This window comes from Cibotium barometz, chromosome 17 (genome assembly GCF_041138505.1).
Source record: "Cibotium barometz isolate CiBa-2024 chromosome 17, ASM4113850v1, whole genome shotgun sequence".
Classification (NCBI taxonomy): domain Eukaryota; kingdom Viridiplantae; phylum Streptophyta; class Polypodiopsida; order Cyatheales; family Cibotiaceae; genus Cibotium; species Cibotium barometz.
Window position 1 is genome coordinate 825679 of NC_141062.1, and position 26003 is coordinate 851681.

Sequence of the window (26003 nt, forward strand, 5' to 3'; positions counted from 1 at the left end):
CATGATTCTCTACACACAGATTGGGGTTCAGATGTGGGTTTCACTTGGATTGAGAGTTGATACACTGACAGATGCTTGGGCTACCAAGTTGGCATTGACATCCAACACAACACTTTGTGCTTATGCTCATGAGCATTAAAAGCAAACTTTAGCATTGGAGTAGCAAGAAGCTTGATTTGGCATCTCGAGCCTTGGTGGTTAACCAAGTGCTACTCGCCACTGCTTGGTTTATCACTTCTTGTTGGGTTCTTTGTAGGGAATGTATTAGCCAATTACGTCATCTCATTCAGAACTTACTTTGGTCAGGTTTAGATGCTACTGTACACACTAGGGCCATAGTTGCTTGGGAAACCACTATCCTACACAAGCAAGAGAGGGGATGGAACATCATAGACTCAGAGGTGCAGTGGAAGGCATTGCTTTGTAAGATGATTGTAGAGGATTTCTTCTTGGCATTGAGCCATGGAAATAATTTCTCATTTAGTAGGTTACAAAGTGTACTCCAGTTAGGGGAGGTGACTGGATATACAACTTTGGTTTTTTATCTTCTCAAAGGCAGAGCATCGACCCCCATCCTCCCCCTTGGTTAGATCCCTTCTTCGGGCTTGGCATTGCATGAGGAGGTTCTTGGTCCACATACCTCCGTGGTTAGCTGAGGAGGCTAATAGACAACCCATTATGTGGAATGACTTGATCTTGGATGAGTATGGTATACCTCTTGGGGTAGCTACACATATTTATTGAGCTGGCTGGGAGACTCTCTTCCCCACAGTGCTGGATTGGAAGATGCTTCAAAGCCTTACTACAGAGGATCAGAGAGGGGTGCTTACACAACATTAAGGGGCACTAGTCAGAGGTTGTGTAGATTGATGCTACCATACCCAGCCACTGGATCATAGAGAGATTCTTGGAAGGGCCTCATCACTAGTGGTTTGGAGTTTTCTTTGGGACATGTGTACCTCTTTAGGTTATGGGCTTCCGCACTATTCACCAGTCTTTTCCTCTATAAAAGATGGCTGGTTTTTGGAGAGATGCGATGTGCAGGATTTCACTAAGGGCCCAATGATGCGTCCTATGAGAGTTGGCAGAGTAGGGAATTTCTTTTATATTGATCCTGCCCCACGGATAATCACATATACTTGAAGCCTTTGGTTGTATGGTGATTGCCCTATTAGCATTGGGACCCCGGTGAATGGGTGTGTAGGGATGCTATCAACCCAATGAAAAGTAGAGAAACACATTCAGAGTGTCCCTACTCGTAGACCTCATTGGGAGGCTTATGGTATCACGCCTGACATTTCGAGGAGGTCGTGGTATCACGCCTGACATTTCGAGGAGGTTGTGGCACTTTTATAGGGACACATATATCCTCCTTTATTTGGCTTTCTCTTCTTGGTGTTCTTACAAGAGGACACATATATCCTCCTTTATTTAGCTTTCTTTTCTTGGTGTTCTTGCCACCAACCAGCTTTTCTTCTTGCTATCTTTCAAGTGTTGTCATGTTTGTGATATACATGGCGTAATGCCTCCACCCTTTCAACTCTATGTGATATACGTGGTGTAATGCCTTCTCCCTTTCATCAACTCTCAAGAAAATTGCACACTGTCTTGTTCAACAAAATATGCTATGGTTTCCCTCTATCTTGTTCTTCTATTTCATGTGTTAAAGCACTTTGCAAAAGATGATGTGGCCGTACATGTGCACATAGTCAAAATCCTAAAACATTAAACATTTAACTTGTACTTGTATGTTGAAGGTGTTGCTCCTCTTTGATAAGGTGCTCCATAAAGAAATCTTGTGCAGAAGAAAGCCCCCAAGTTTACATGATACATGTCATGTAAATAATGACATGTCATGTCATTATGCATATCATGCAACATGAATAACACATGACACATGATAAGCACTATGAACTTTAACCCATAAGGGGTTGTTCATGGATTTATATTTCTTTGTGAGTGTGAGTCAGATTTGGTGTGCTTTCTCTCATTCGTTTGTTATATATATCTAGTCCATAACCTATGACTTGTATCGGTTTGTTGTTGGTGTTAGCACAGTATGCCTGAGATGTGTAGGAGCTTCAAAGATGGTTTACCGTTGCTTATGGGAGTGTTGGATTGATTTGGACTCCGATAGCACATCTCCTTGGAATGATGCTTACATTTCTTTTGATGCTATCATTTGGTTGACATAGTCAGGCCCACACCTCATGTACAAGGGAACGTCATGCATTTGGTCATTATGATCAGTCAGGGAGCTCTGCAGTGTTGTCTACATGAAATGCCGAAGTTAGGATACGTCTCCCCAACACAGAGGTTGACAGTACTACAGCCTGTCACATTTGGAACACTAGATGCACTGAGGCTATTGAGGGCAATTTGGTTTATGAGTCACAGTATATTTGCCGGATTATGAGTGATATCATTCACACTCTCATAGCCACTTGGACCAGAATCCACCAGCCATGTTTAAAGGCTTCGGAGGAGAAAGTGTGGCCAATTTATGAGAGAGGGGATTATGGCATCTTTTTCACCCCACTTAGATGGTTCCTTGTTCAGCACAACGTACCAGATTGGTTGAGATTTCCACCTTGTTTGGTTTGAGATCTCCCTCTTGTACATTTTTTCATACTTAATAGAAGTCCCTTTTGCTGAAAAAAAGAATCATTAAAAAAAAACAGGATAAGGCGACTTCATGAGAGTGGTTCGTGAAAGAATGTTCAATGGACCGCCAGGCACAAACGACAAGCATGACTCATCATTCACCCACTTTTGCCCAGCCGCCCACGTCTTTGATCTCTTCTCTGCTACCAAGTCAGGACTCAGAACTCTCTCTCTCTCTCTCTTATCTCTTCTTTGAAGGTTCAAGGGACTCGGCTACTAGCACTGGCTTCTTCGCCGGTGGAGTCTCCTGTAGTCTCTCTCTCTCTCTCTCTCTCTCTCTCTCTCGCTCTCGCTCGGGACTCTACCACTAGCATTGAATTGCATGCTTTCCGATATGGGCTCGTCATCGTCGTTGTCATCATCATCAATTCTTTGAAGGGACTCCGCAGTCTCCGCTCAGAATGAGCTATTAGCACGGGCTTCCATGCTTCCCGACATGGGAAGCCATCTCACCATGCCGCCATCATCATCATCATCATCATCATCTTCTGCGGCTCTTCTTCTTATATCGGTGCTCATCGCATGCAGTAGCTTTCGACCAACACACTCTGAAGCCATCACGGACCCGGTCGATCGTAAGCTGCTTACCATACATTATTTCTTTGTTGGTTGAGAATTCGATGTGCTTTATCGGCCTTTGAGCGGGTCGCTGGAACCTCCTCCACCTTTCTACTGATCCTCCTCCGTTTATCTCCATTCAAACAAGTACACCTAAGCTTAATCTTACAATATTAAATGCTCTAAGTAGTTCCTCAGTCCTTCACATTTAAAACTGCAATAGAACGATACACGAGCTCTCAATAAGCTAACTGGAGGACAGAATGGGTGGACCGTGGAAGGGCACCCATTCTGCTAGTTGGGTGAACTGCGGCGACAGGAGCCCAACTGTAGAATGGGTCCCCAACACCATTATGTGCTGTCATGGGCTTTGGGAGGCGACATTCCATGTTGGAATGCTACTTGCTTTTTTCACATCAGCTGGCAGGGAATTTGCTGCACGTTTAGATGGTGAGTTTCACTTGCATGCTGCTGTCCACAGGCTGTTAGAAGGGCAGAGAGAAGGACCTGCAGCCAGTCTTTGCATTTGTCCAGCAGGATCTTGTGCAACTAGGGCTGAGATCAGAGTGTTGATACTTAAATTGCATATAATACAAGTTTAGCGTAGGAATATTTGTGTATGATTGTGTGCTTGTTAGACTTCTGCTGCATTGAGAATCTCTGTTCACACTTCGTACGCACTCTGCAGTTGCTATCAGAGCCTATGATATCTGCAATTTTTGTTCCAGCATCTTGCATGTGTTGTGTGCCTAATAAGGGAGGAGCCCATAGAATGAGGAGAGCATAATCAGGGTATGGGAAGAGTTAGTTTTGGGTATCCTGCTGATTTCCAAGTTTTTCGGTTCCATCATGGCTTCCGGGGATCAGTTGGCAGCTTTGATCTGCACTTTGATGGAGCAGACAATATTGTTGGCCCACACACAGGTGGAGCAATCGGCAGTGACACGAGCTTGTTGCCTACTGTAGAACTTTACTCCCATTAGGCAATGGCGCTAGCTTCAAGGGACACAACACCAACAACACAAGGGCAAGGATGTTTACAAGGAAGTTGCCTTGCCCACTCCATGTTCCCTCCACCAAATAGGGGTTCCATGAATGCTTGGGTTGACCTACTTGACCATGGTACCACATAGTAACCATATTTATGTGAACCTTAGACCTTAGCCTATAATTTGATGTAATCTACCACAAAGATTTATATGTGACCATAAAACACATGTATCTTGATCACATTTTCAACACCCTCTCGATCTACATACATACCAACATTGTGTGTAGATCATAGTGTGTTCATAAAACAACAAAAAAGTACTCACTTGTCATGTGCATCCTGCACTTGGATTCCACGTGGACATATTTGAGCAAAAAGGTGTAGGATTTGGAGTGGAAACTGGTCCCATGTGAGCCCAGTCTGGGACGAGTCCACTAGGGTTTCATTCTACACATCCAAGGTCAGGTGTGCATTGTGCTGCACATGAAGCAGTGCTATCTCTATCTCATCCAACTTAGTTCCTCATCAAACTAGAGAAGGACAGATGGGAGACCAGTTTTTCGATCCCACAACCCTTTATTCTTGGTTGCATTAATTTAAAGCTTATTTTGTTGCAATTAGAAAGAATGATACTGAGAGAGTGATCTTGGCCAATTTGTATTTAGAAGGTGAGGCCATTTCTTGGTGGACCTAGTGGGCTCATGCCCACACCAGATTAGGTATGGCGGCTTATGTTTGGGACGAGTTTGTCCTTGATCTTAAGTGGGGGTTTCTAATGCCCATTACCTTAAGCGACTAGAAGACGAGTTTAGGGGGGTGCAACCAGTCCCACAGTTTGCCAATAAGATTTCAAACTTATGTTTGCAATTGGGCATATCTAATCAGGGTAAGAAAAGGGCAGTTTCTTTATGGCCTTGACATGCAAATCTAGTGGGAAGTGCGTATGTTTAGGCTAGCCACCTTCGAAGATGCACTCTCGCTTGCGTAGAGTGTTGAAATGAAGTACAACGGCAGAAAGCCCAAGACTTTCTAGCCTTCCACTCCCAAGACACCCACCTCGGGGGGAGAAAGGCCAGAACCAGATGGGGTCTTTCTCGGGACAGAGCACGGGAGCCTTTGGATCCAAGAACTTGACCAATGCGCCCAAGCTTACTCCACACCAAAAAGCTCAGGCAGGCAAGACCGGTGGGAAACTAAGTGCTGAGGAGACAGCTCAGTACAGCGAGGAGGGTAGGTGTTTCTTTTGTCACACAAAAGGACGCACTTATAAGGATTATCCAAAGAAGACTACCACTCCACAGATGACCACCTTAGCCTCCACGGCTTCCGTGGTGAGCCTAGCTCCCACACAGACTCCATCGACTATCCCTAGTTCTTCGGTTGGTGCAATCGTTAATTGGGAGCTCGAAGATAAGCAGAAAGGCACCTATGACCAGGAGTATGAGCGCAACGAATTGCTCAAGACCTTTGACTACATAGGTGGCTAGAGTCATCTTTTTTGATAACGGCAACATGGAGGATGTGGTCACAGAACAGGCCGCTCGGCGAGCCTGTTTTGTCCTGACTTCGGTGGACAAAAAGGTTGAGGGATTTAGCACAGGAATGACAACAAGCATCAAGTTTGAAGCTCAAGGTGCTAAATTGGTGATTCACGGCATTGAGTTTGTGCGAGATTTTATGGTTGCCCCTCTTGTAGGAGTAGACATAATTTGGGAATTCAATGGTTGCACAAGTTTCAGCTAGATATTGATTGGGGTAGGCACACTTTTCGGATTAGCTGGAATGTGTCCAAAGCCCTAGTGACCATTAAATGTGAGCTAGGAATCCTAGACTTTCCTCTCATAAGTGATTTGCAAACTAAACGAGAAATCAGGAAAGGCGCACAATGTGCGATGATTTATATCCAGACTGCCCAAATGGTGGCCCGGGCTTCAGAGAAGTACTAGTTCTCCATGAAAAGTTCTAGAAGATTTTCCTTCAGGACAATCTCCCTTCCTAGATTCGCTCGTCTAGATCGAAGGACCACAAGATAGACCTCCTTCTAGGCTCAGATCCCTCGAGCAAGTTTCCATACCGTTTGTCCAAGGCAATGGCACCGAAGTTGGACTGCCAACTCCAAGAACTGTTGCAACCTGGCTTCATACGCCCTAGTGTGTTGCCATTTGCAACCCCAATCCTGTTCGTCAGGAAGAAATATGGGTCTTCCCGATTGTGTGTCGCATGCACTCAATAAGCTGACTATTAAGAGTAGGTTCCGGATGTCTCGAATAGATTACATTCTCGAGAGGCTGAATGAGACCAAGGAGTTCTCGAACCTCGATTTGAAGAGTGGGTACCTATCACGAGGTGAGGATTGTTGAGAGGGACATTCCCAAGATAGCCTTTCATACAGAATGGGCTCACTATGAATTTGTGGTCATGCCTTTTGGCTTGAGGAATGCCCCAGCCACACATTCAACCACATGTGATGTGGGTTTTCAAGGACTTAATTGGACTGTGTGTGTTCATATTTTTGGACGACATACTGGTATTTTCAGCTACGGTTGAGTAGCACGACATTGATGTGAAGAAAGTCTTAAAGTTGCTGGAAAGCAACGAGCTCTACATCAATGAGAGGAAGTCAGAATTCTATTTGTTCGAGGTTCACTACCTTGTGTGAGGGCAAAAGGATGAAAGGACCAAATGTGCGAGAGATCATAGCAAATCAACACAACATGAAATGAATGAATGAGTGTATGTAAAATGATGAATGTAATCTAGTACAAGAGGCCTCAGTGTGAGGCTCCGGTGTGGTAATCTAGATGCGAAGATGGAGTCGAAGCAGGTAGCTCGATCTAGGTGTCGAAGGCACGTGTCAATGTGAGGCAATGGCTCTCCGAAGGTGAGGTGATGCAAACAAACGCAAATTTGCAGATGAGTGGACTGCAAGAGAAACATAGATTTATAGAGCAGAGAGGGCTGTTGTCCCGGGCAGATGGTGTGCTGCCGTTACAAGAGTAGAGAGGGCTGCTGTCCCGATGTCGTTAGGTGATGGATGAGTAGAGAGGGCTGTTGCCCCAAGTCGATTTCGAATGAGCAGAGAATGGGCTACTATCCTTCCTGAGGTGTGCTTCATGTATAGGGATCAGAGCTGTAGGCGATTAACAAGGTGCAGGTACACACAGCAGAGAACTGGGCACTGCCAAGTAATTTGCAGGAGATGTGGCGCTCAGAATGGAAGGTGATGTGCGCTGATGACTCTGCTAAGGTGCGCCCTGAAACTGCTCTCAATCTGGTGTGTGCAAGAGCTGAATGGTGCGCTCAGAACTGTGTACGCAAGTGGTCAATAATAGTGTGCTCTATATATATATGTTGGGCTGTTGGTCGGCCTAGATAAGGCTGTCAGCCATCAGCACGGCATAAAATATCTAAAAAGTATCTTTTTTGGGTTCACACATCCCCTCTCAAGCCAAAAAGGGACCATGAATGAAGATGAGTTGAAGGCAAAGGATACCAGGGTCCCACACTAGCACACTGGCAGAAGGCATTTATCCCCCTCTAGAAGCGAAGTTCCGAGAGAAAGGTCGTGATGTCAAAGGTGTAGAGGGCTAGTAGGTGTAGACAGGCTGGTCGACTCCCAATGTAAGACCTCGAACGGGGTTCTCCAATGAGTAAGAAGTCCCATTTATCATGTGGTCTTGATCTAAGTAAGGAGAATCAACATCTAGTGACAAAGTGAGCTGAATGGTGCGCTCAGAACTGTGTACGCAAGTGGTCAATAATACTGTGCTCTATATATATATATATATATGTTGGGCTCTAGTCGGCCCAGATAAGGTTGTCGGCCAGCACCACAAGACATAAAATATCTAAAAAATACCCTTTTTGAGTTGGTTAAATGCCATTCTTGGCATATTTTCACACACCTTGGATACATAATCAATGCTGAGGGACTTGATCTGGCCGTGGCCGAGATTGTCAATTGGGAGATACCACAGACCGCATACGACATCTGATCCTTTGTGGGTATATGCTAGGCATAATCCACTCACATAGACAGATTCTTTGACCTCTCAGTGGATCTCATCGATCTGCTAAAGGGTGTCAAGGCTAGAAGGTAGGGCATAGTCACAGGGGACAGAAGAGACGAGTGCTTGGAACGGAGGATGCCGAAACGGGACGGGGACGGACGGACATCCCCTAAGAAGCGTCACTCACAGGGGACGAGGACGGGGACGCCCCAGGAACAGGGACACCGGGGGGGGACGGCAAGGAGCTGTTGCGTGTTTTTCTGTCATTGCACTCGTCGTTTCTAGCTGTTGCAGTCGCCGTTTCTAGCCGTTGTAGTCACCGCTTGGCCGTTTATGGCTTGGGCCTTGGCCTTGGGCCTTGGCCCTTGAGCCTTTGAGGCTTGGCCCTCTCTCTCTCTCTCTTGCCCTTGAGGATTGCCTCTCTCTTGCCTATCTATATAAGAACAAGCCTCTACAAGGCTACAAGCACACACAACTTTCAAGCTTTCAAGCTTCTTCTAGCTTCCAACTTCCAACTTCCAAGTTCCAAGCCTCTCACACAAGGCCCGCGGGCCACCGCCCTACTATCTAGACTCTCTCTCTCTCTCTCTCTCTCTCTCTCTCTCTCTCTCTCCTCTCATTATGTATGCAGATGCAGAGCATATACAGCCATCAGAGAGAGATATCCCATTTTATTCAGAGAGCCACATTCCCTACACCAAATCTTTGAGGTAGTAGACCAGCGCATACTGGGGAGATTCAGTCTAGACATACAGCGCCACAGAGAGACATCATTACAGGCTCAGACAGCTCCAGAGGGGGGACGACAGACACAGATTACTACATTTTTTTAGAGATCCATCCCACTCCCAGTCCCTACACGGCATTACTCTCCAGAGAGCAGAGACACTCAGAGCCCGCAGGAGACAGAGGACACCTGGCTTTCGGACACCACGCCTATATCAGAGAGAGATGACAGAGATCAGAGCTCAGTTTCACAGAGAGGGTGCGGAGCGACTAGCTCGCGAGCACACCCAGGCATGCTCTTCAGGGAGCTGTGGACACCCCCTTCATTGATGTATGCCATTTTATACCCCCACTATGGTACAGGATGGAGCTAGCTAGGTTGCATATCATGATTGTATACTCCATGCATATAGCTTTGCATTCTCCTAGTAGTAGAGCTCCATCCCCCCCCGCCCCGCTCATTGTACTTATTGCACACCTAGATTCAGCTTTTTTTTTAGTTCAGTACTTTTTCATTTTGTTGGGATGACAGAGGATACCCCATACAGGTACACCGATTTGTCTCATAGGCCGAGTTCGGTCTTTTGGAAGACGTTAATAAAATCTTTCTTTCTTTCTTTCTTTCTCCCTCAAGCCTCTTGAGTCTTGAGTCTTCCAACTTCCAAGCCTCTAGGCTCTAGGCCTCTCTCTCTCTCTCTCTCATTCCTCAAGGCTCAGAGTTGAGCCATCTTCAACCATGGCATCCTCCTCACGTGTCGGGGCTTCCCGTAGAAGGACAACGGGATGGACATGGTGGGAGGAGGTTAACTACACCCCATCCGCTCACGGAGGCGGTTCTCAGCCATGGGTATGCAAGCTTTGCCCGTACCGGCGAACGGGTGGCGCCGACAAAGTGCGAGCCCACCTCTTGCATGAGAGTGGGCATGAGGTGAGGTTTTGCACGAATGTCACGCCCGAGAAGAGACGGGAACTTCTTGACAAGCTTAGCGTCTCTACGAGGCGGTCGAAGCGACAAGGACACCATGAGTGGCCGTAGATCCCGTGACGATGGGGAGAGAAACTCAAGCCTCTACAACGGAGTCATGTGGTGGATCGGGATCATCACACCATCACCTTCACCATCAAGTCGGAATGTTACTCCATCCACAACGTCGGCACCCTCCATCTCCACGGCCTCTCAACCATTACGTGGCCCATGATGACAATCTACACTTGGGGAGAATTGGAACCCCAAGTTGAAGGAGGAGGTGGATATGGCGGTGGCCCGCTTCTTCTTCCACGACCACATTGCCTTTCAACAAGCGGCTAGGTAAGTGCAATCGATCATTGCCAATTCATCATTAATGTTTTCAACATCCTAGTTCCCTTCTCATTAGTAAATTACTTTCTTGAATAGGTCGGAATACTTCAAGGTCATGGTTAAGAAGATTGGGGAGTATGGCTCAACCTATACGCCCCCCTCATCCGAGAGCTTGTGCACTACATTGCTCGAGAAGGAGAAGCGCATTGTAGAGCAAGCGGGGCCGACAACACAAAGCGGCAATGGGAGAGGAACGGAGTCTCCCTCATTGTGGATGGATGGAGTGACACCCGCAAGAGGAGTATTCACGGCGTGGTTGCATATTCTAGCAGAGAGATGTACTTCATCTCATCTCATGATGCATCCGGTACTGGGAAGAGCGCGGATGTGCTTGCGGCAGAGTGGGCTACCATGTCAGAATATGCAGCGGAAATGATAACCAAACTTGGGTTGACAAGAGCAAGTAGAATGCAGAAAATAGATAGCACAAGAGACACAGAGAAATAGGTGTGTAAACTCTTCTCTATACACAAGATTTCACAAAATACTGAATGAATAAGTGGTGGGGGACATGGGGCCTATTTATATGCCCCATGCATGGAGTCGGCCAGCGCTGGTGGCTCTCCACGACTGCATGAAGCAGTCGGCTAGCAGTAAACACCTCCACGACTGCATAAAGCAAGTCGGCCAGCTGTAAATACTCCACGCTTGCTGATTGGGCAGTCGGCCAGCCACACGACTGCTGAATGGACAGTTGGCCAGCCACCAGAAGCTCCTGCCAACATCTGGCATCCATCCACACCACCGAAAAAATGGAGAAAAATAGGAAAAAAATACGGGGAGTGAGGAAAAATGATAAAACACCTATACAGGGCAGGCACACCCACAACAGAGGCCCTGGTGTATAAATATAGACAAGAGATGACTTATAACACCCCTTCTTAGCTCCTGGCTATGAAATCAACCCAAGGGAGCTGGAGTGCCGCCTGAGCATAGCCTGAGGTAGAGACTTCGTGAAGAGGTCCGCCGCATTGTCCTCCGTCGAACAATAAAGTAGCAAGATGCCACCAGCCAAGATCTTCTCACGTACAAAGTGATACTGTATCTCTATGTGCTTGGTCCGGGCATGGAAGCCCGGGTTCCGAGCAATAGCTATACAACTCTGGTTATCGCACTGTATGACTGTGGGTTCCTTCTGTGGAAACCCAATCTCGCCTAGCAGCCTTCGCAGCCACACAACCTCACAAACAGCACCACAAGCAGCTCGGTACTCTGCCTCTGTCAAAGAGAGGGCAATAGTTGGCTGCCTCTTGCTGCTCCAAGAAACTGCTCCTGAGCCGAGGGTAAAACTGTATCTTGAAGTAGATCTCCTCGTGTTTGGATCTCCTCCCCAATCTGAGTCACTCCAACCTTGGAGCCCTGACTCCATCCCCTCTTGTGTAAAAGAGTCCTAGATCCTTCGTACTCTGCAGATACCGCAAGATCCGAAATCCTGCGTCCCAATGAGACTTTAATGGCATTTGCATAAAAGAGCTCAACAGCCCCACACGGAGAAGCTCAAGTCCAATCTGGTGTTCAGCACCAGATCAATGAACCAACCCAAGGCATCAACTGGCTCATAAGGATCAGTAATGGTTAACTTTGTGTTCGGGTCCATCGGCGAAGTAACAGGCTTGCAGTTCTCCATCCCAAAGGCCTCAAGCAACTCATGAACATACCGCTGCTGAGAGACGAAAAACCCCCACTGGGTCTTCCAGATCTCCAATCCCAAAAAGAAGTGGAGTAATCCTAAGTTGGTCATCTCAAACTCCTTTGACAGGGCAGCCTTCGTCACTCCAATGTGCTCCACATGACCGCCAGTGAGAATGAGATCATCCACATAAAGGATGATAATCGTGACCATGCCGCATTCCCGAAAGAGACAGGTTTGGATCTGCAACCGATCTTTGAAATCCAATCTGAACAAAGAAGGAATCAATCTTCTGATTCCAAGCCCTGGGAGCCTACTTTACGACCATACAAGGCCTTACGTAACCTGTAAACCATCCCTTCAGATCTTGGAACAATAAAGTGTGGAGGCTGCTCAACATACACCTCCTCCTGCAGGTCACCATTAAGGAACGCAGATTTTACATCCATTTGATACACGGGCAAGGGCAAGAACAGTCCGAATCGTGGACATCCGTGATGTCGGTGCAAAGGTATCCTCGTAGTCGATGCCTGGCCGGCTTAGCATAACCTTTAGCCACAAGTCTGGCTTTGTGTTTGTCCACCGACCCATTAGACGCATATTTGGTCTTAAAGACCCATTTGACACCAATGACTGACCGCTTCGACGGTCTCGGTACCAACTCCCAAGTGTTGTTCTTCTTGATGGCATCAAGTTCCACCTGCATGGCTTTCCTCCAAGTATCCTGTGAAAGGGCTTCCTTTACGGAAGTGGGCTCTTTGTCCCACATAATACGAGACATCAAAGCATAGTTCACCTGAAGATGCTCCGCTGTATTGCTTTTATCTCAGACTCTGTGTGATCTTCGAGGGCCGTCCTCTGTGGTCCACTCGGAGGGTAACTCCGTGACACCTGACTCCCGAAGGGTGTCTAACAACCACCTAGGTACTTGAACAGATCGTGGAGCCTCCTGTGGTCGCGGGGGCTCTACTCTAGCTGCGGGCTCAACCTCTTGTACTGACTGAGGTTGATCAACCAGAATGATGGTCTGGGAATCATCATCAAACTCCTCTGGATCTCCAAGAAGTGGCGGCTCCTCGATGGAACATGCTCGTCAAAAACCACATCGCGACTGACAACAATCTCGTTCTTGTCTGGATCATACAATATCCCTTGGAAAGAGAATTATACCCCACAAATACAAGCTTGCGAGACTTGGAGTCAAGCTTCCCCCTCTGCTTCTTCGGAATATGTACATACATGTCACTCCCAAAGACATGGAAGTGCGAGACATCAGGTTTCCTACCAAAGTATGCCTCAAATGGAGTCATATGGGGTACTGAAGTCGTCGGAGATCGGTTGAGGGTATGGACAGCCGTTGCCACAGCCTCTCCCCAAAGTGGACGAGGAAGATCACGATGCTCCAGCATGGTCCTCGCCATCTCCACCAAAGTCCTGTTCTTGCGTTCGACAACTCCATTCTCCGAAGGCGATCCTGTATGCCATGATCTACACAAAATCTGAGAAATACAGTCGAGGAGAATTCGCCTCCTTTATCAGCACTGAGAGTCTTGACTTGAAATCGAGACTCTTTCTCCACCATCACGTGCCAATCCTTGAACCGTGCAAAAGCTTGGTCCTTCTGGGAAAGAAAGTAGACCCACGTGAATCTAGTACAATCATCAACAAGCAGCATAAAGTAGAGAGATCCTCCCAAAGATGGTGTTTGCTGAGGTCCACACAAGTCAGTGTGAATCAACTCCAATGGTTTCAAAGCCCGCCTAGAAGCCTGCTTCGGAAAGGATTCCCTGTGCTGCTTACCACATATGCAAGAACTGCAGTGCCCTTGCCTACTACCAACATCTGGCAAGCCAACCACCATTTGGTCTGCTCGAAAAGCTCGCCTCAATGCATCCACATTTAAGTGGCCAAAACAAAAGTGCCACAAATCTCCGACCTGAGAACCTGTCAACGAGGAGAGTGCAGAGAGCTTGTAGATACCATTCTCCACACCGCCTTCCCAAACAACCTGGCCAGTCTTATGGTCCCGTAGAGCAACTGAATGCTCCTCAAATTCCACCCGAAAGCCAGTCTTGCATACTTCATGCACTGACAGAAGATGAAAACCCAAAGGAGGGACATAAAGAACACGGGACGCATGCTTGCCCCCCTTTCCGTTCGAGAATAATCTCCATCCACCAGCCCTCACTATGTATCGGAATAGTGGAGTTGTCGCCAAATAAAGATGCGACCTGACTGTCGTTTCAGATCCAGAAAGAAGTCACGGGATGGAGTCATGTGCCTGGAAGCACCACTATCAAGAATCCATTCCCGGGTATCCTTTGCGGTGAAGCCAACTGCCTCCTCACTCGAAGGTGATGAAGCGTCGGAATCCATCATCTCTAAGTGCACAAATGCCGGAGTCTTTGCAGCTGAGGCTGAGGAATCAGCACTCTTTCCTGTCTGCGTAGGACACTTTCTCCAATAGTGGTCTTTCTTGCCACAATCATTGCAGAATCTTTCGGCCTTCAGCTTCTCTCATTCTGAGCCAGGCTTCTTCTCAGAAGACTTCTCCCTTTGCCCTTGTTGTTATTCCGGCCTTTCAAACGTTGGCCAGTTAAGGCCTCCGAACCGCCGTTGTGAGGAGGGTTCGTGAAACGTTCCTCCTGGTCCAAGACCATTGGCACAAGCTCCTCCCAGGTAATGGTGCTGAGCTTGCCACTCGTAATCAACGAGGAGTAGAAAGCAGAATACTGAGTAGGCAAGTGGGACAGCAAAGTGATGGCCATGTCTTCAGATGATATCTCTTTCCTAGCTTGGAGGACTTCCTGCTGAAGGGCCTGCAACTTGTTAATGTGTTCCCGCATCGTCAATGACTTTGCAGGGTTCATAACCCGCATCTGCACTTCCAAGGAGATCCGTTTCATGGGTGATACCCTGTTATAAAGAGAAGCCAAGTGCTCCCATATGCCTCTCGCCAGCGTCATGTGCTTTACATGATTGATCACTTGTGGTGTGCAGTTGAGGAAAATAAATGATCGGACCTTGGTGTTGACATGATCCCACATGTGTGCCTGTGCCTCTCGGTCCTTCCTCATCGACAGTAACTCCCCTTCCTCTGCTTCCGGCCGTGGAACCCCGATGATGATGAAATCAACAAGGTCATATGACTGCAGCACAGACTCCATCATGACCTTCTAGATGTCGTAATTGGACCCGTCCAACTGACGGTCCACTGGGAAATTGGGGAGAGTCCGAATCTTCACGTGCTTCTTAGCCATCTCTAGTAAATCTGCCATCGCGGGGATTAAACTGAAAAGGGTGGGTGGGTGGGGAAAAAAAACTCTAAAACCTGCAAATGGCTATCCAGCAGCTTAGCCCGCCTTCCTCTTGCAACTTCTCTTCCCGAACAGTCCACAACAGTCCACCGATCAGCAACCTAACGATCCCCCTCTTGCTCAGAAAACTCCCAAGATCTATCACGAGCCTAGGGCTCTGATACTATGTCAGAATATGCAGCGGAAATGATAACCAAACTTGGGTTGACAAGAGCAATTAGAATGCAGAAAATAGACAGCACAAGAGACATAGAGAAATAGGTGTGTAAACTCTTCTCTATACACAAGATCCCGTAAAATACTGAATGAATAAGTGGTGGGGGGCATGGGGCCTATTTATATGCCCTATGCATGCAGTCGGCCAGCGCTGGTGGCTCTCCACGACTGCATGAAGCAGTCGGCCAGTAGTAAACACCTCCACGATTGCATAAAGCAAGTCGGCCAGCAGTAAATACTCCACGCTTGCTGATTGGGCAGTCGGCCAGGAGTAAATACTCCACGCTTGGCTGAATGGACAGTCGGCCAGCCACCAGAAGCTCCTGCCAACATCTGGCATCCATCCACACCACTGAAAAAATGAAGAAAAATAGGAAAAAAATACGGGGAGTGAGGAAAAATGATAAAACGCCTATACAGGGCGGGCACACCCACAACAGAGGCCCTGGTGTATAAATATAGACAGGAGATAACTTCTAACACTACCACCATGGAGATAGTTGGCCCCGAGCATGTAGTGGGCTTTGTTGCGGATGGGGAGCCTTCCAATAGGGCGGCGGGAGCTATTCTCAAGGTATGTATGGACATGTCACAATGTCCTTTTGTATGGCTCATTGCCTAAACAACCTCCTCAAGGACATCGGGGCGTTACCATGGATCAGCCCGCTCATTGAGGAGGCCAACACCATGGTCTCCTTTGTCCTCAACCACCAAAGACTTCGGCATGAGTTCAACAAGAGGTCCTGTCTCTCTCTCCTCAAATATTCCGACACCCAGTTTGCCTACAACTTTCTCATGTTGGGCCGGTTGAAGGATTGTAGCGGTGCTTTGAGGGGCCTTTTCCTTAGCGACGAGTTTGTCACCATGCAAGAGTCCCATATAAACACTGGCCAAGAGTCCCATATAAACACTGGCCACCAAGAGTGTAGGCTACGGGTGGATGACGCCTCTTGGTGGGAGTGTGTGAAGACCACAGATGCTATGGTGAGGCCCATAGTCCACCTATTGAGGATTGTAGACGCTATGCAACCATGCATAGGCAAGGTCTACGAGGCCATGGATCGCATGATAGAGAAGTTGAACGACTTCGTGCCTGACGAAGACAGATACGAGGAGATCCATGCCTTGTGTCTAGGAAGGTGGACTTCCTACTACTCTCCATTGCATGCAACAGCTTCTGTGGTGGACCCAGAATTCCAAGGCAACAAGCAGGAGAGCAACTGGGAGGTGAGCGCTGGTGGATGGAGGATCATCTTGGATCATCTTGTGCCTGATGCATCGGTTAGGCGCAAGATCAGGGACCAGCTTTCGATGTACAGGTCATTTCATGGCTCCTATGGCTGTCATGATGCAGAGGTTGACTGCTCCAAAGTTGGTGCTGCTCTATGGTGGGAGGACTTTGGTTTGGATGGACCGGAGTTGCAGCAGCTTGCCATCCGCATACTTAGCGAGGCTGTCAGCTCCTCTTGCTTGGAGCAACTTTGGAGTACCTACAGCCACATTGCCTCTAGGAAGAGGAACCGACTCGGGGTAGAGCGTGCCAATGACCTTGTCTTCGTCAGCGCGAACTTGCGAATGCTTTGCAAGAGCGTGACCAAGAAGGCAGATTCCTTCATCGAGTGGGAGATGAGTCAACAAGAAGAGCAACAAGAGGATGAGGTGCAAGAGCAGCATGCCAGTGAGGATGAGACTGAGGATGAGCTTGATGCTTCTTTGGCACAAGCTGCCATGAGGCGAGCACTTCACGTGGATGATCATGCCAGTGAGGATGAGACTGAGGATGAGCTTGATGCTTCTTTGGCACAAGCTGCCATGAGGCGAGCACTTCACGTGGATGATCATTCATGGATCATGATTCATGGGCCTTACTACTTAGCTCTAGCCTCTAGCCTCTAGTCTTCACAGCACTTTTTTGTCATTGACTCATTTGAGTCCGTCCATGTATTCTGCCTCCTTAAGGCTTAGTCCTGACTCTTGAGTCATGACTCATTTTGTATCTACTTAATTATTAATATGGCTCAAAAGCTTACCATTTTAGTGTAAATTTGTGCTCATTTTAATGTACTTCCAAAGTGTAGAGTAGAAAAATTAAAAAAAAAGTATTTTTTGAGTGCCGTTCCCTCCCCCGTCCTCCCTGTTCCCTACTTATGGCCGTCCCCGCCCCCGTCCCCCGTCATCGTCCCCCGTCCCTTGTGACTATGAGGTAGGGGATCTGAATGACTCCACGAGCATTGGAGGCATTCAAGAATCTCAAGGTGGCTTTGTCAGAAGCGCCTTGCCTACCGCTTGCCTCGTGGGACGAGCTGTTTTAGTAATCACCGATATGAGTAACATCGTGATCGGAGCTGTGTTACAATAGATGGTTCTTACTAGGGCACATCAGTGCCAACAAGGGTTGCAGCAGAGCAACCAAGGCCCATCTCCTACCATGGCAGATGAACCGATCCTGGAAGACGAGCCCGTTCTTACTCGATGGCAGCAAGAGATGCAGACCTAGATAGCAGCTATGCAGAGTCAATTCCAGAAGACTTTGGAGACTCTCACATCGCAGATGCAGCAGATGTAGTCTAGACATGAGTCAACCTGCAAGTTCGACGGCTTCAATCGACGGACCAGTTCCAGACGCTGACATTTTACTCCTAGAGGTGGAAGCCGATGACTTAAAGGTTATTTATCGTTTATTACAAGCATCAAAAACTAAGAAATTAGACATTAAACCCCCTGAGTCCTTTTCTGGTCATTGCAATAAGCAAATCCTTGACCAAGGGTTGTACAAACTCTGCTTGTACTTTGACTCCATGGACCTCATAGATGCAAAAAAAATTACCTTCGCTGCATCTTTGCTGAAAGACAATGCATTTTTATGGTGGCAACGATGACTGTCTCATGGGAAGACCGTCAGCATGGGAGAAATTCGAGCGTGTCATCCGTAAACAAGTCATACCTGCCAATGTGGATTTTTAAGCACGATCATGCGTATGCCATTTGACCCAAACCGGCTCATTGGCCTCTTATATCTCGCATTTTACTAGCTTGGTACTGGAGATTTCAACATTGTCCCCATAAGCCAAGCTACATGCTTTTGTCGAGGGACTTACCCCCACGTTGCGCATGGACCTTCACAAATACGATCTAGTTGATCTAGCAGTTGCAATTCGCTATGCCGAACGCATAGCCGATGTCACATTCACTCCTCGGGGATCTTCATCACAAGGTTGCCCAGTCTCTTCTACTCTCGGAAATGGTAAATTTTTTCGTGAGGGTTCCAAATCTTCATTTGGCGGTTCTTAACCTCAACCCAATTCTCAGCAAGCAGTCATTCCAGAAGCCTCGACAACAAGATGGGTCATCCCCAGACCGGCCCATGGCACCAACAGTCTTATCAACCACGCGGATCAGACCGTGGATGAGACTCTGGATGCGACCAAACCCACAACCCAAAGCAGTCTTCCTCTATAGGCCAACAGAAGACAGGCCTATGCACCATTTGTTCATGAAGCCACCGTTGGTTTGAGTACCCTAAACATTCCAGTATTCGGCAGAACTCCAATGTGGACCTCGGAAGACAAGTCTCAGGTTTAGCCTTCAGATAATTCTAAAGGCAAACATGTTATGGTTATATCCCAACATGCACAAGCTTGCGTAATTACTTCAGTGGCAAAAACACAAGATGCCTCTAAAATTCCAGCCTCCGTGTCCACTTAAGTGTTGACATTGCCTGGCTCAATTTCCGACTATCCTATCATCACAGTTCTAATTGATAGCGGCTGTTCTCAAAATTTTGTGGCTACCACGATGGTGCAACTATTGAAGATACACACTATTCGCAGCCCCCACACTTATGAGATCGAGTTGGCAAACGGATCGGGTTTTAATTGCAACACTATGGCTCCTTGACTTTCCTTCTGCATTCACCAATATTGCGATAAGATGGAATTTGAGGTTATGCCTTCATCTCGATACGATACGATCTTGGGTTAGCAACGGCTACATCAGTATGATCCGCTCATCAGTTTTCGCAGCCACACCTTACAGTTTGTCAAAGATGGTAGGGACATAAATCTCCGAGGTGCTCGCGATCAACCCTCCACACCAACCTTGTCCGCACTATAGGCAAAGCGGTGGGTTCAAAAGGCCGGTCGTTCTTCGACACTCTTAATGGTTTATTCTACAAAGGAGATGGTGCCTGACCAAAATTCCAAGGTGGCATATTTGGCCCAACCCTCCTTTGCCCCACATTTAGATCTGTTTCCTACGGAACTACCCCTAGTTTTACCTTCTCGACGCCTAGTAGATCATTCAATTGATTTACTTCCTGGCAATTCCACGGACTCATGCTCCATATCGAGTCTCTTCTATAGAATCCCAAGAAATTCAATGCCAGTTAATGGACCTCTTGGACAAAGGTCATATTCGTCCCAATAGTAAGAGTCCTTTTGGTGCACCAGTTTGCTCGTAAAAAAGAAAGATAAGTCAATGTGACTTTGCATTGATTATCGTGCCCTCAACAAACTCACTATTGAGAATAAATATCCTCTTCCTCGGATTGATGAATTCTTTGATCAGTTGCTTCACGCCAAGGTATTTTCCAAGATTGATCTAAAGTCAGGATATCATCAGATTCATGAAGGTGATGAACACAAGACTGCCTTCCGCATGAAGTACGGACATTATGAGTATTTGGTCATGCCTTTCGGGTTAACCAATGTTCCCGCAACTTTTATGAGTCTCATGAATGGCCTTTTTTGACCATTTTTGGACAAGTTCGTGATTATTTATCCAGACGATTAGTGCTTCAATCGATGAGCACAAAAAGCACTTGCATCAAGTTTTTCAGGTTTTACGAGAATGCGCTTTTTGTCAATCTAGAGAAAAATGAATTTTTCAAGACATCACTGGAGTACCTTGGACACATCATTTCAGCTGATGGCATTCCGTTGATCCTAAGAAGATACAAGTTATTCAGGATTGGCCGACACTGCAAGATATTCATGATGTCAGATCGTTCTTGTGTCTTGCCAATTTTTATCATACGAAGGTCTTTAAGTTTTTAGAAATTGCAGCACCTTTGACAGAGGTTTTAAAATCAGCACCTGCTTTCCGATGGCATATGATGCTTCTCACGCCTTTGATAAGTTAAAGGTTGCTTTAACAACAACCCTAGTAATGGCAATCGCAGATCCCAATCTTCCTTTTGAAGTCATGACGGATGCTTCTGATATTGCAACTGGCACAGTTCTCATGCAACAAGGCCGAGACATCGCCTTTGACAGTCATAGGCATTCAACAATTCAAACACGTTACCCAGTGTATGATAAGGAGTTCTTGGCAATTGTCCATGCTTATCGAACTTGGAAACATTATCTTTTAGGAGCAGATTATGTTGTGAAGACAGATCATCATTCCTTGAAGTATATTTTAACACAACCGGTTATGAATGCACGACAAGGCAGGGGTGGAGTATTTGGCAAACTTCCATATGACTATTGAATATGTTCCTGGTCTTTCTAATGTGGTGGCCGATGCTCTTAGCAGAATGCCTCAGGCCTCAACAATGGCAATTTCTACAGTCCAAGTCGACATTCCAGTAACTTTTGTGGATCATTATGCAGACGATCGAGATTTTGCAAATGCTTTTCGAATGATTACGACTCCACAGTCTAGTCCTTCTTATTTTGGTGAATTTGGGCATGTTCCTGGATTCATCTAGGTATATATATATATTATCAGGATCGCATCTGTGTTCCTCATAACACAAGTATGCGTAAAATCTTGGTGAAGGAACATTGTGAGGTTCCTTATGCAGCTCACCCTGGTATCAACAAGACATATCGGTTTGCTGACAGCTTCTTATTATTGGCCTCAAATGAAGCAAAATGTTATAAAGTTTGTGAAGGAACATTGTGAGGTTCCTTATGCAGCTCACCCTGGTATTAACAAGACATATCGGTTTTGCTGACAGCTTCTTATTATTGGCCTCAAATGAAGCAAAATGTTATAAAGTTTGTTACAACGTGTTTCTCTTGTTAGCAAATGAAAGCCAATGACAAGCTCCAACTGGTCTTCTACAACCACTTCAAGTACCAAATGAACATTGGGAAAGTATCATAATGGATTTCATTACATCTTTGCCTCGTTCTTTGATGTTAAAATTACAGCAATGTGATGAGCTATGGTGGATCAAATGCTAGAATCAACATCATTAACAAAGTGATTAGATGATAATTAAGACATGATTAGTGAGTAATTAACTAATAGCTTAATGTAGGCATGGATAATCAAAAACCAGCAAGTTCTCATTAGGCCAATGCCTCAATTTATAGAGTTTACATCCAAGCATCTAATCCCACTGATTTCTTCTTGATTCACTCCACCTCTTTTGCTTGATTCTCTCCACCTCTCCCAAAATATCTCCACACTTCCTAAATCTTCTCATGCTACCCTTTATTCTCTCCTAGTAGATTCTTCTCACCTTTTCACAGGTTCTCTCACATTTACAGATTCTCTTTTACAGCCTCTAGCCAAGGGCTTGTTCCCGCACACACCCTATTCACTTGTATATTTCAACACCTCCCCTCAAGTGAATACTCCTAGCACACCTGGACCCTATACCAAGTTTCCCTCTTACTACTTGATGGTCCGTTTCTTATGCTCCTTATAATGCTCACCATTGGGACTTCTTGGAAGGCACAATGGCACGTATGGGGTTTTCCCAGGACATGATTAGAGGAGTCTCATGCTTGTATAGGGAGGCCCATAGCACAGTTTTAGTATGCAGGGGACATGGTGAGCATTTTCAAATATGCCTCTTGGTTCGGCCAGGATGCCCCCTAGCTCCTTGACCATACCTCATAGTAGTGGAGGCTATGACGAGGTTCATTCAAGCTACCCCAGGGGTCTCGGGCCTCAGTTTGCCTCTACATACAGAGGAAGAGTTATTGGACTTGGAGCTAACAGATGACACCGTGATGTTTTTGAAGGCCTCACATGCATGTCTTTGTGCCTCTTGTGGAAAGCCTAGGAGGTGTTTTGTTTGGTAGCAAGAGCCACCATTAATTGGCACAAGACTGGGGGATTTTGGATCAGTGATTCTCTGCAGGCAGATTGGGGTTTGGATGTGGGGTTCACTTGAGAGAGGATGAACTGCTAGATACCTTGGCTGCCAAGTTGGCATTGACATCTCCCCAACACAACACTTTTGCGCCTACTCACATGAGCATTAAAAGCAAACTTCAGCATTGGTGTAGCAAGAAGCTTGATTTGGCATCTAGAGCCTTGGTCATTAACCAAGTGTGTTGCTGGCCAATGCTTCATTTATCACTTCTTGTTGGGTTCTTAATAGGGGATGCATTGGCCAGTTACATTGCCTCATTCGGAATTTTCTTTGCTCAGGATTAGATGGCACAGTACACATGAGGGGCCAAGTTGCTTGGGGAAAGCATTGTCCTACCCAAGCAAGCGGGGGGGTTGTACATCCTAGACCCAGAGGTGCAATGTAAGGCATTGCTTTGTAAGATGATTGTTATAGGCCATGGAAAGAATTTCTTATGGATCAGGTTACGAGGTGTACTCCGGTTAGGGGAGGTGACTGGATATACAGCCCGCGTTTTAGAGCATCCGCTCCCATCGTGCCGCTTGGTTAGATCCCTTCTTCGGGCTTGGGATTGCATGAGGAGTTCTTTGTTCACATACCTCCGTAGTCAGCTGAGGCAGCTAATAGACAACCCATTGTGTGGAATGACTTAATCTTGGATTGATTATGGTAGACCTCTTGGGGCAGTAATGCATATTAAGTGGGCTGGCTAGGAGACTCTCTTCCCCACAGTGCTGGATTGGAAGAGCCTTAAAAGCATCATTTGAGGGGCACTAGTCAGAGGATTGTGCAGATTGATGTTGCCATACCCAACCATTGCATCATAGGGACCTTCTTGGAAGGCCTTCATCACTCGTGGTTTCGATTTTTCTCTGCGAGACAGATGCACCTCTTCAGGTTATGGGCCTCCCCAGTCCGGGGAGGATGATGCACCAGTCTTTTTCTCTGTAGAGAATGGATGGTATTGCTCAGCAGTGCCATCTTCAAGACATGCCAGATTCAGGATACATCCCCCCTAGCACAGAGGCTGGACAGTGCATGGGAGATTATTGCCAATACTACAGCCAGGAACATTTGGAAGGCCAGATGCACTGAGTCCATTGATGGCAATTTGGTTTCTGAGTCACAGTGCATTTTCTAGATTTGGAGTGATATCATCCACACACTCATGGCCTCTAGGGCCAAAATCCAGGATGTGAAGAGAAAGCACGGCCAATTTATGAGAGAGTGGGATTATGGCATCTTTTTCACTCCCACTCATATGGGACCTTGTTGCTAGCACAAGGTACTGGATTGGTGAGATTTCCACCTTGTTTGGTTTGAAATCACCCACTTGTATATTTTTTTCGTACTTAATAGAAGTCTCTTTTCCTGGGAAAAAGGCATTTTTGTATGTTTTTTCGCAACTTTTTGGTTTTTTTTAATTGGGTGAAAGAGTCGAGACAAAACCTTAGAAATTTTGAAATGAAAAAAGCCTCATAATGTCTCTCGTGTCTATGGCTCCGCCACCTTTTGGCAGATGTGGCACCCTCAGGAGTTCCAGCAACATTGCCTTTGGGACTGCCTGCAGGCACAGCAGATTTGGTCGTGTATTCTTTGCATTTTCACAATGGTCAAAGGTGCGGTTCGTTTTCCTAGTTGGTGCACAATAGCCTGGGCTGGATGCAGGGCCAGTGCTGCTCTTCGAGGAGGATGGTGTGGGGTCATGCATTGAGAGTTTCACACTACTGGATTACAGCCATCACTGCCACTGAGGTGCCAACGGCCTCATGGACTCTTTTGACCCACACTGATCAGAGCAGCAAAGCAGCCTGTCATATCCTTGGCAGAGGCCATCCGCTCTATTTGGACAGATCCACCACACCATCCAGGCTGGTGGGAACACTGATGGGGAGATTCGGAGATTATGCAACAGCGTTGCACAGCTCTCCTGGAGCCGAGGCGCTTTTTTTCCTGAGGCGCATGCAGGATGTTCTGGCACTGTAGACGCCAAGTTTGGCTCTCTTCCCCATCCCCGTGGATGTGGTCTTTCTCCGAGACCTGGCAAACATGTAGGGTGGTGGGTCTTACCTCTATGGAGGCTTGTAATCTGTTCATGAGTGGATGTCTTCTTTTCTTACCAGCACAGCCTAGGCTTGCACTAGGTCGTGTTTCAATCTTTTCCATCTTTGCTCTTACTGCATGTCCATTTGAGTCATTGATTTTGACTTTTTAGCTCTGGAAGATTGGATGTGTGAGATGTTCACAAGTGGATAGCTGAAATCTTTGCCACTTGTAAGTGGACATAAACAACACATGAAGGGTGGAGATTATTAACAAGGATAAACTACAGGTATAAGACTCCGTATAATATAAATGTTGGATGGAGATAAAAATCAAGTGTGTGGATGAGATAAAAATTTCCTGGAGGACCAAGATGAAAAACAAGTGGATGAGGGTGGAAATTAAAACATGTGGAGGGTGGAGATTCAGTCTTGAGGAAAGAGGGGTTGAAACCTATCTACCTTTTTGAAAATTTGTCCTTGAAGCTTGTTTTGGTTGATGTTTGTGGATTTTATAGAGCCTTGTGAAAGCATGGTTCTTGACTGGCCAACTCGGTTCAATATCATTGTCGGAGTAGCTCGGGGTCTCGCCTACCTTCATGAAGAATCTCAAGCTCGAATAATTCATAGAGATATCAAAGCAAGCAATATTCTTCTTGACAACAAGTTCCAGCCTAAAATCGCTGACTTTGGACTAGCTAAACTTTTCGTTGAGGATACGAGTCATGTCACTACACGTGTTGCAGGAACTTGGTAAGCTCTTTGGCATGCATTAACATCACTGAGTCAATTGTAGGTTTATTTTGACTGGTTATACGATTCTATGCAAACCTATATTTGCAGGGGCTACATGGCACCGGAGTATGCATTTCGTGGACAGCTTACAGTAAAAGCTGATGTGTATAGCTTTGGCATGGTCGTCCTTGAGGTCGTTAGTGGAAGGAAAAACTAGCACATAAGGAAAGAAAGGTACGAGGTAAAGTTTCCCGTCACTATCTTGTGAAGTTCAAGAACTATTCACCATGGATGCGAAGTGGATGGAGGAGGGTGACTTAGCATATTCACCACAGGTTTTGCAACTTTATCTTGATGCCTTTGAGTTGGAGCCGACTCTTGCTTGGCTCATTCAGGTTCAGTAGAGCATAGGTCTGGAGCATTGCCTGATGCTCAAGAGGGGGGTAGCACCTCCGCTCCCTTGATACAAACAGGCTCAGATGTCATCTAGAGGTCGCTTGGTGTAGCTTTTGTCTCACCCAAAGGTACTGACAGTTGATAGTACATCTGCTTATGGGACTTCTATGATATACGTGTACTAGTCACATTGGATATTGGGGTTATGTATGGTTCATAGTGGTATACAACTTGGACTATTACTACACCATTGGCTTGCAATGAA

The 26003-nt window shown here is 46.5% G+C and overlaps 1 protein-coding gene across 1 annotated transcript; it reads left to right on the forward strand.

Annotated features, from left to right (window-relative positions):
• Positions 1-2840: 2840 nt before the first annotated feature.
• LOC147629561 (cysteine-rich receptor-like protein kinase 43) lies at positions 2841-26003 on the forward strand. Its single transcript, XM_086811932.1, has 3 exons — positions 2841-3239; positions 25126-25360; positions 25451-26003. Exons 1-3 carry the CDS (start codon positions 3089-3091, stop codon positions 25557-25559), a joined length of 495 nt encoding a protein of 164 aa, XP_086668058.1. The 5' UTR covers positions 2841-3088; the 3' UTR covers positions 25560-26003.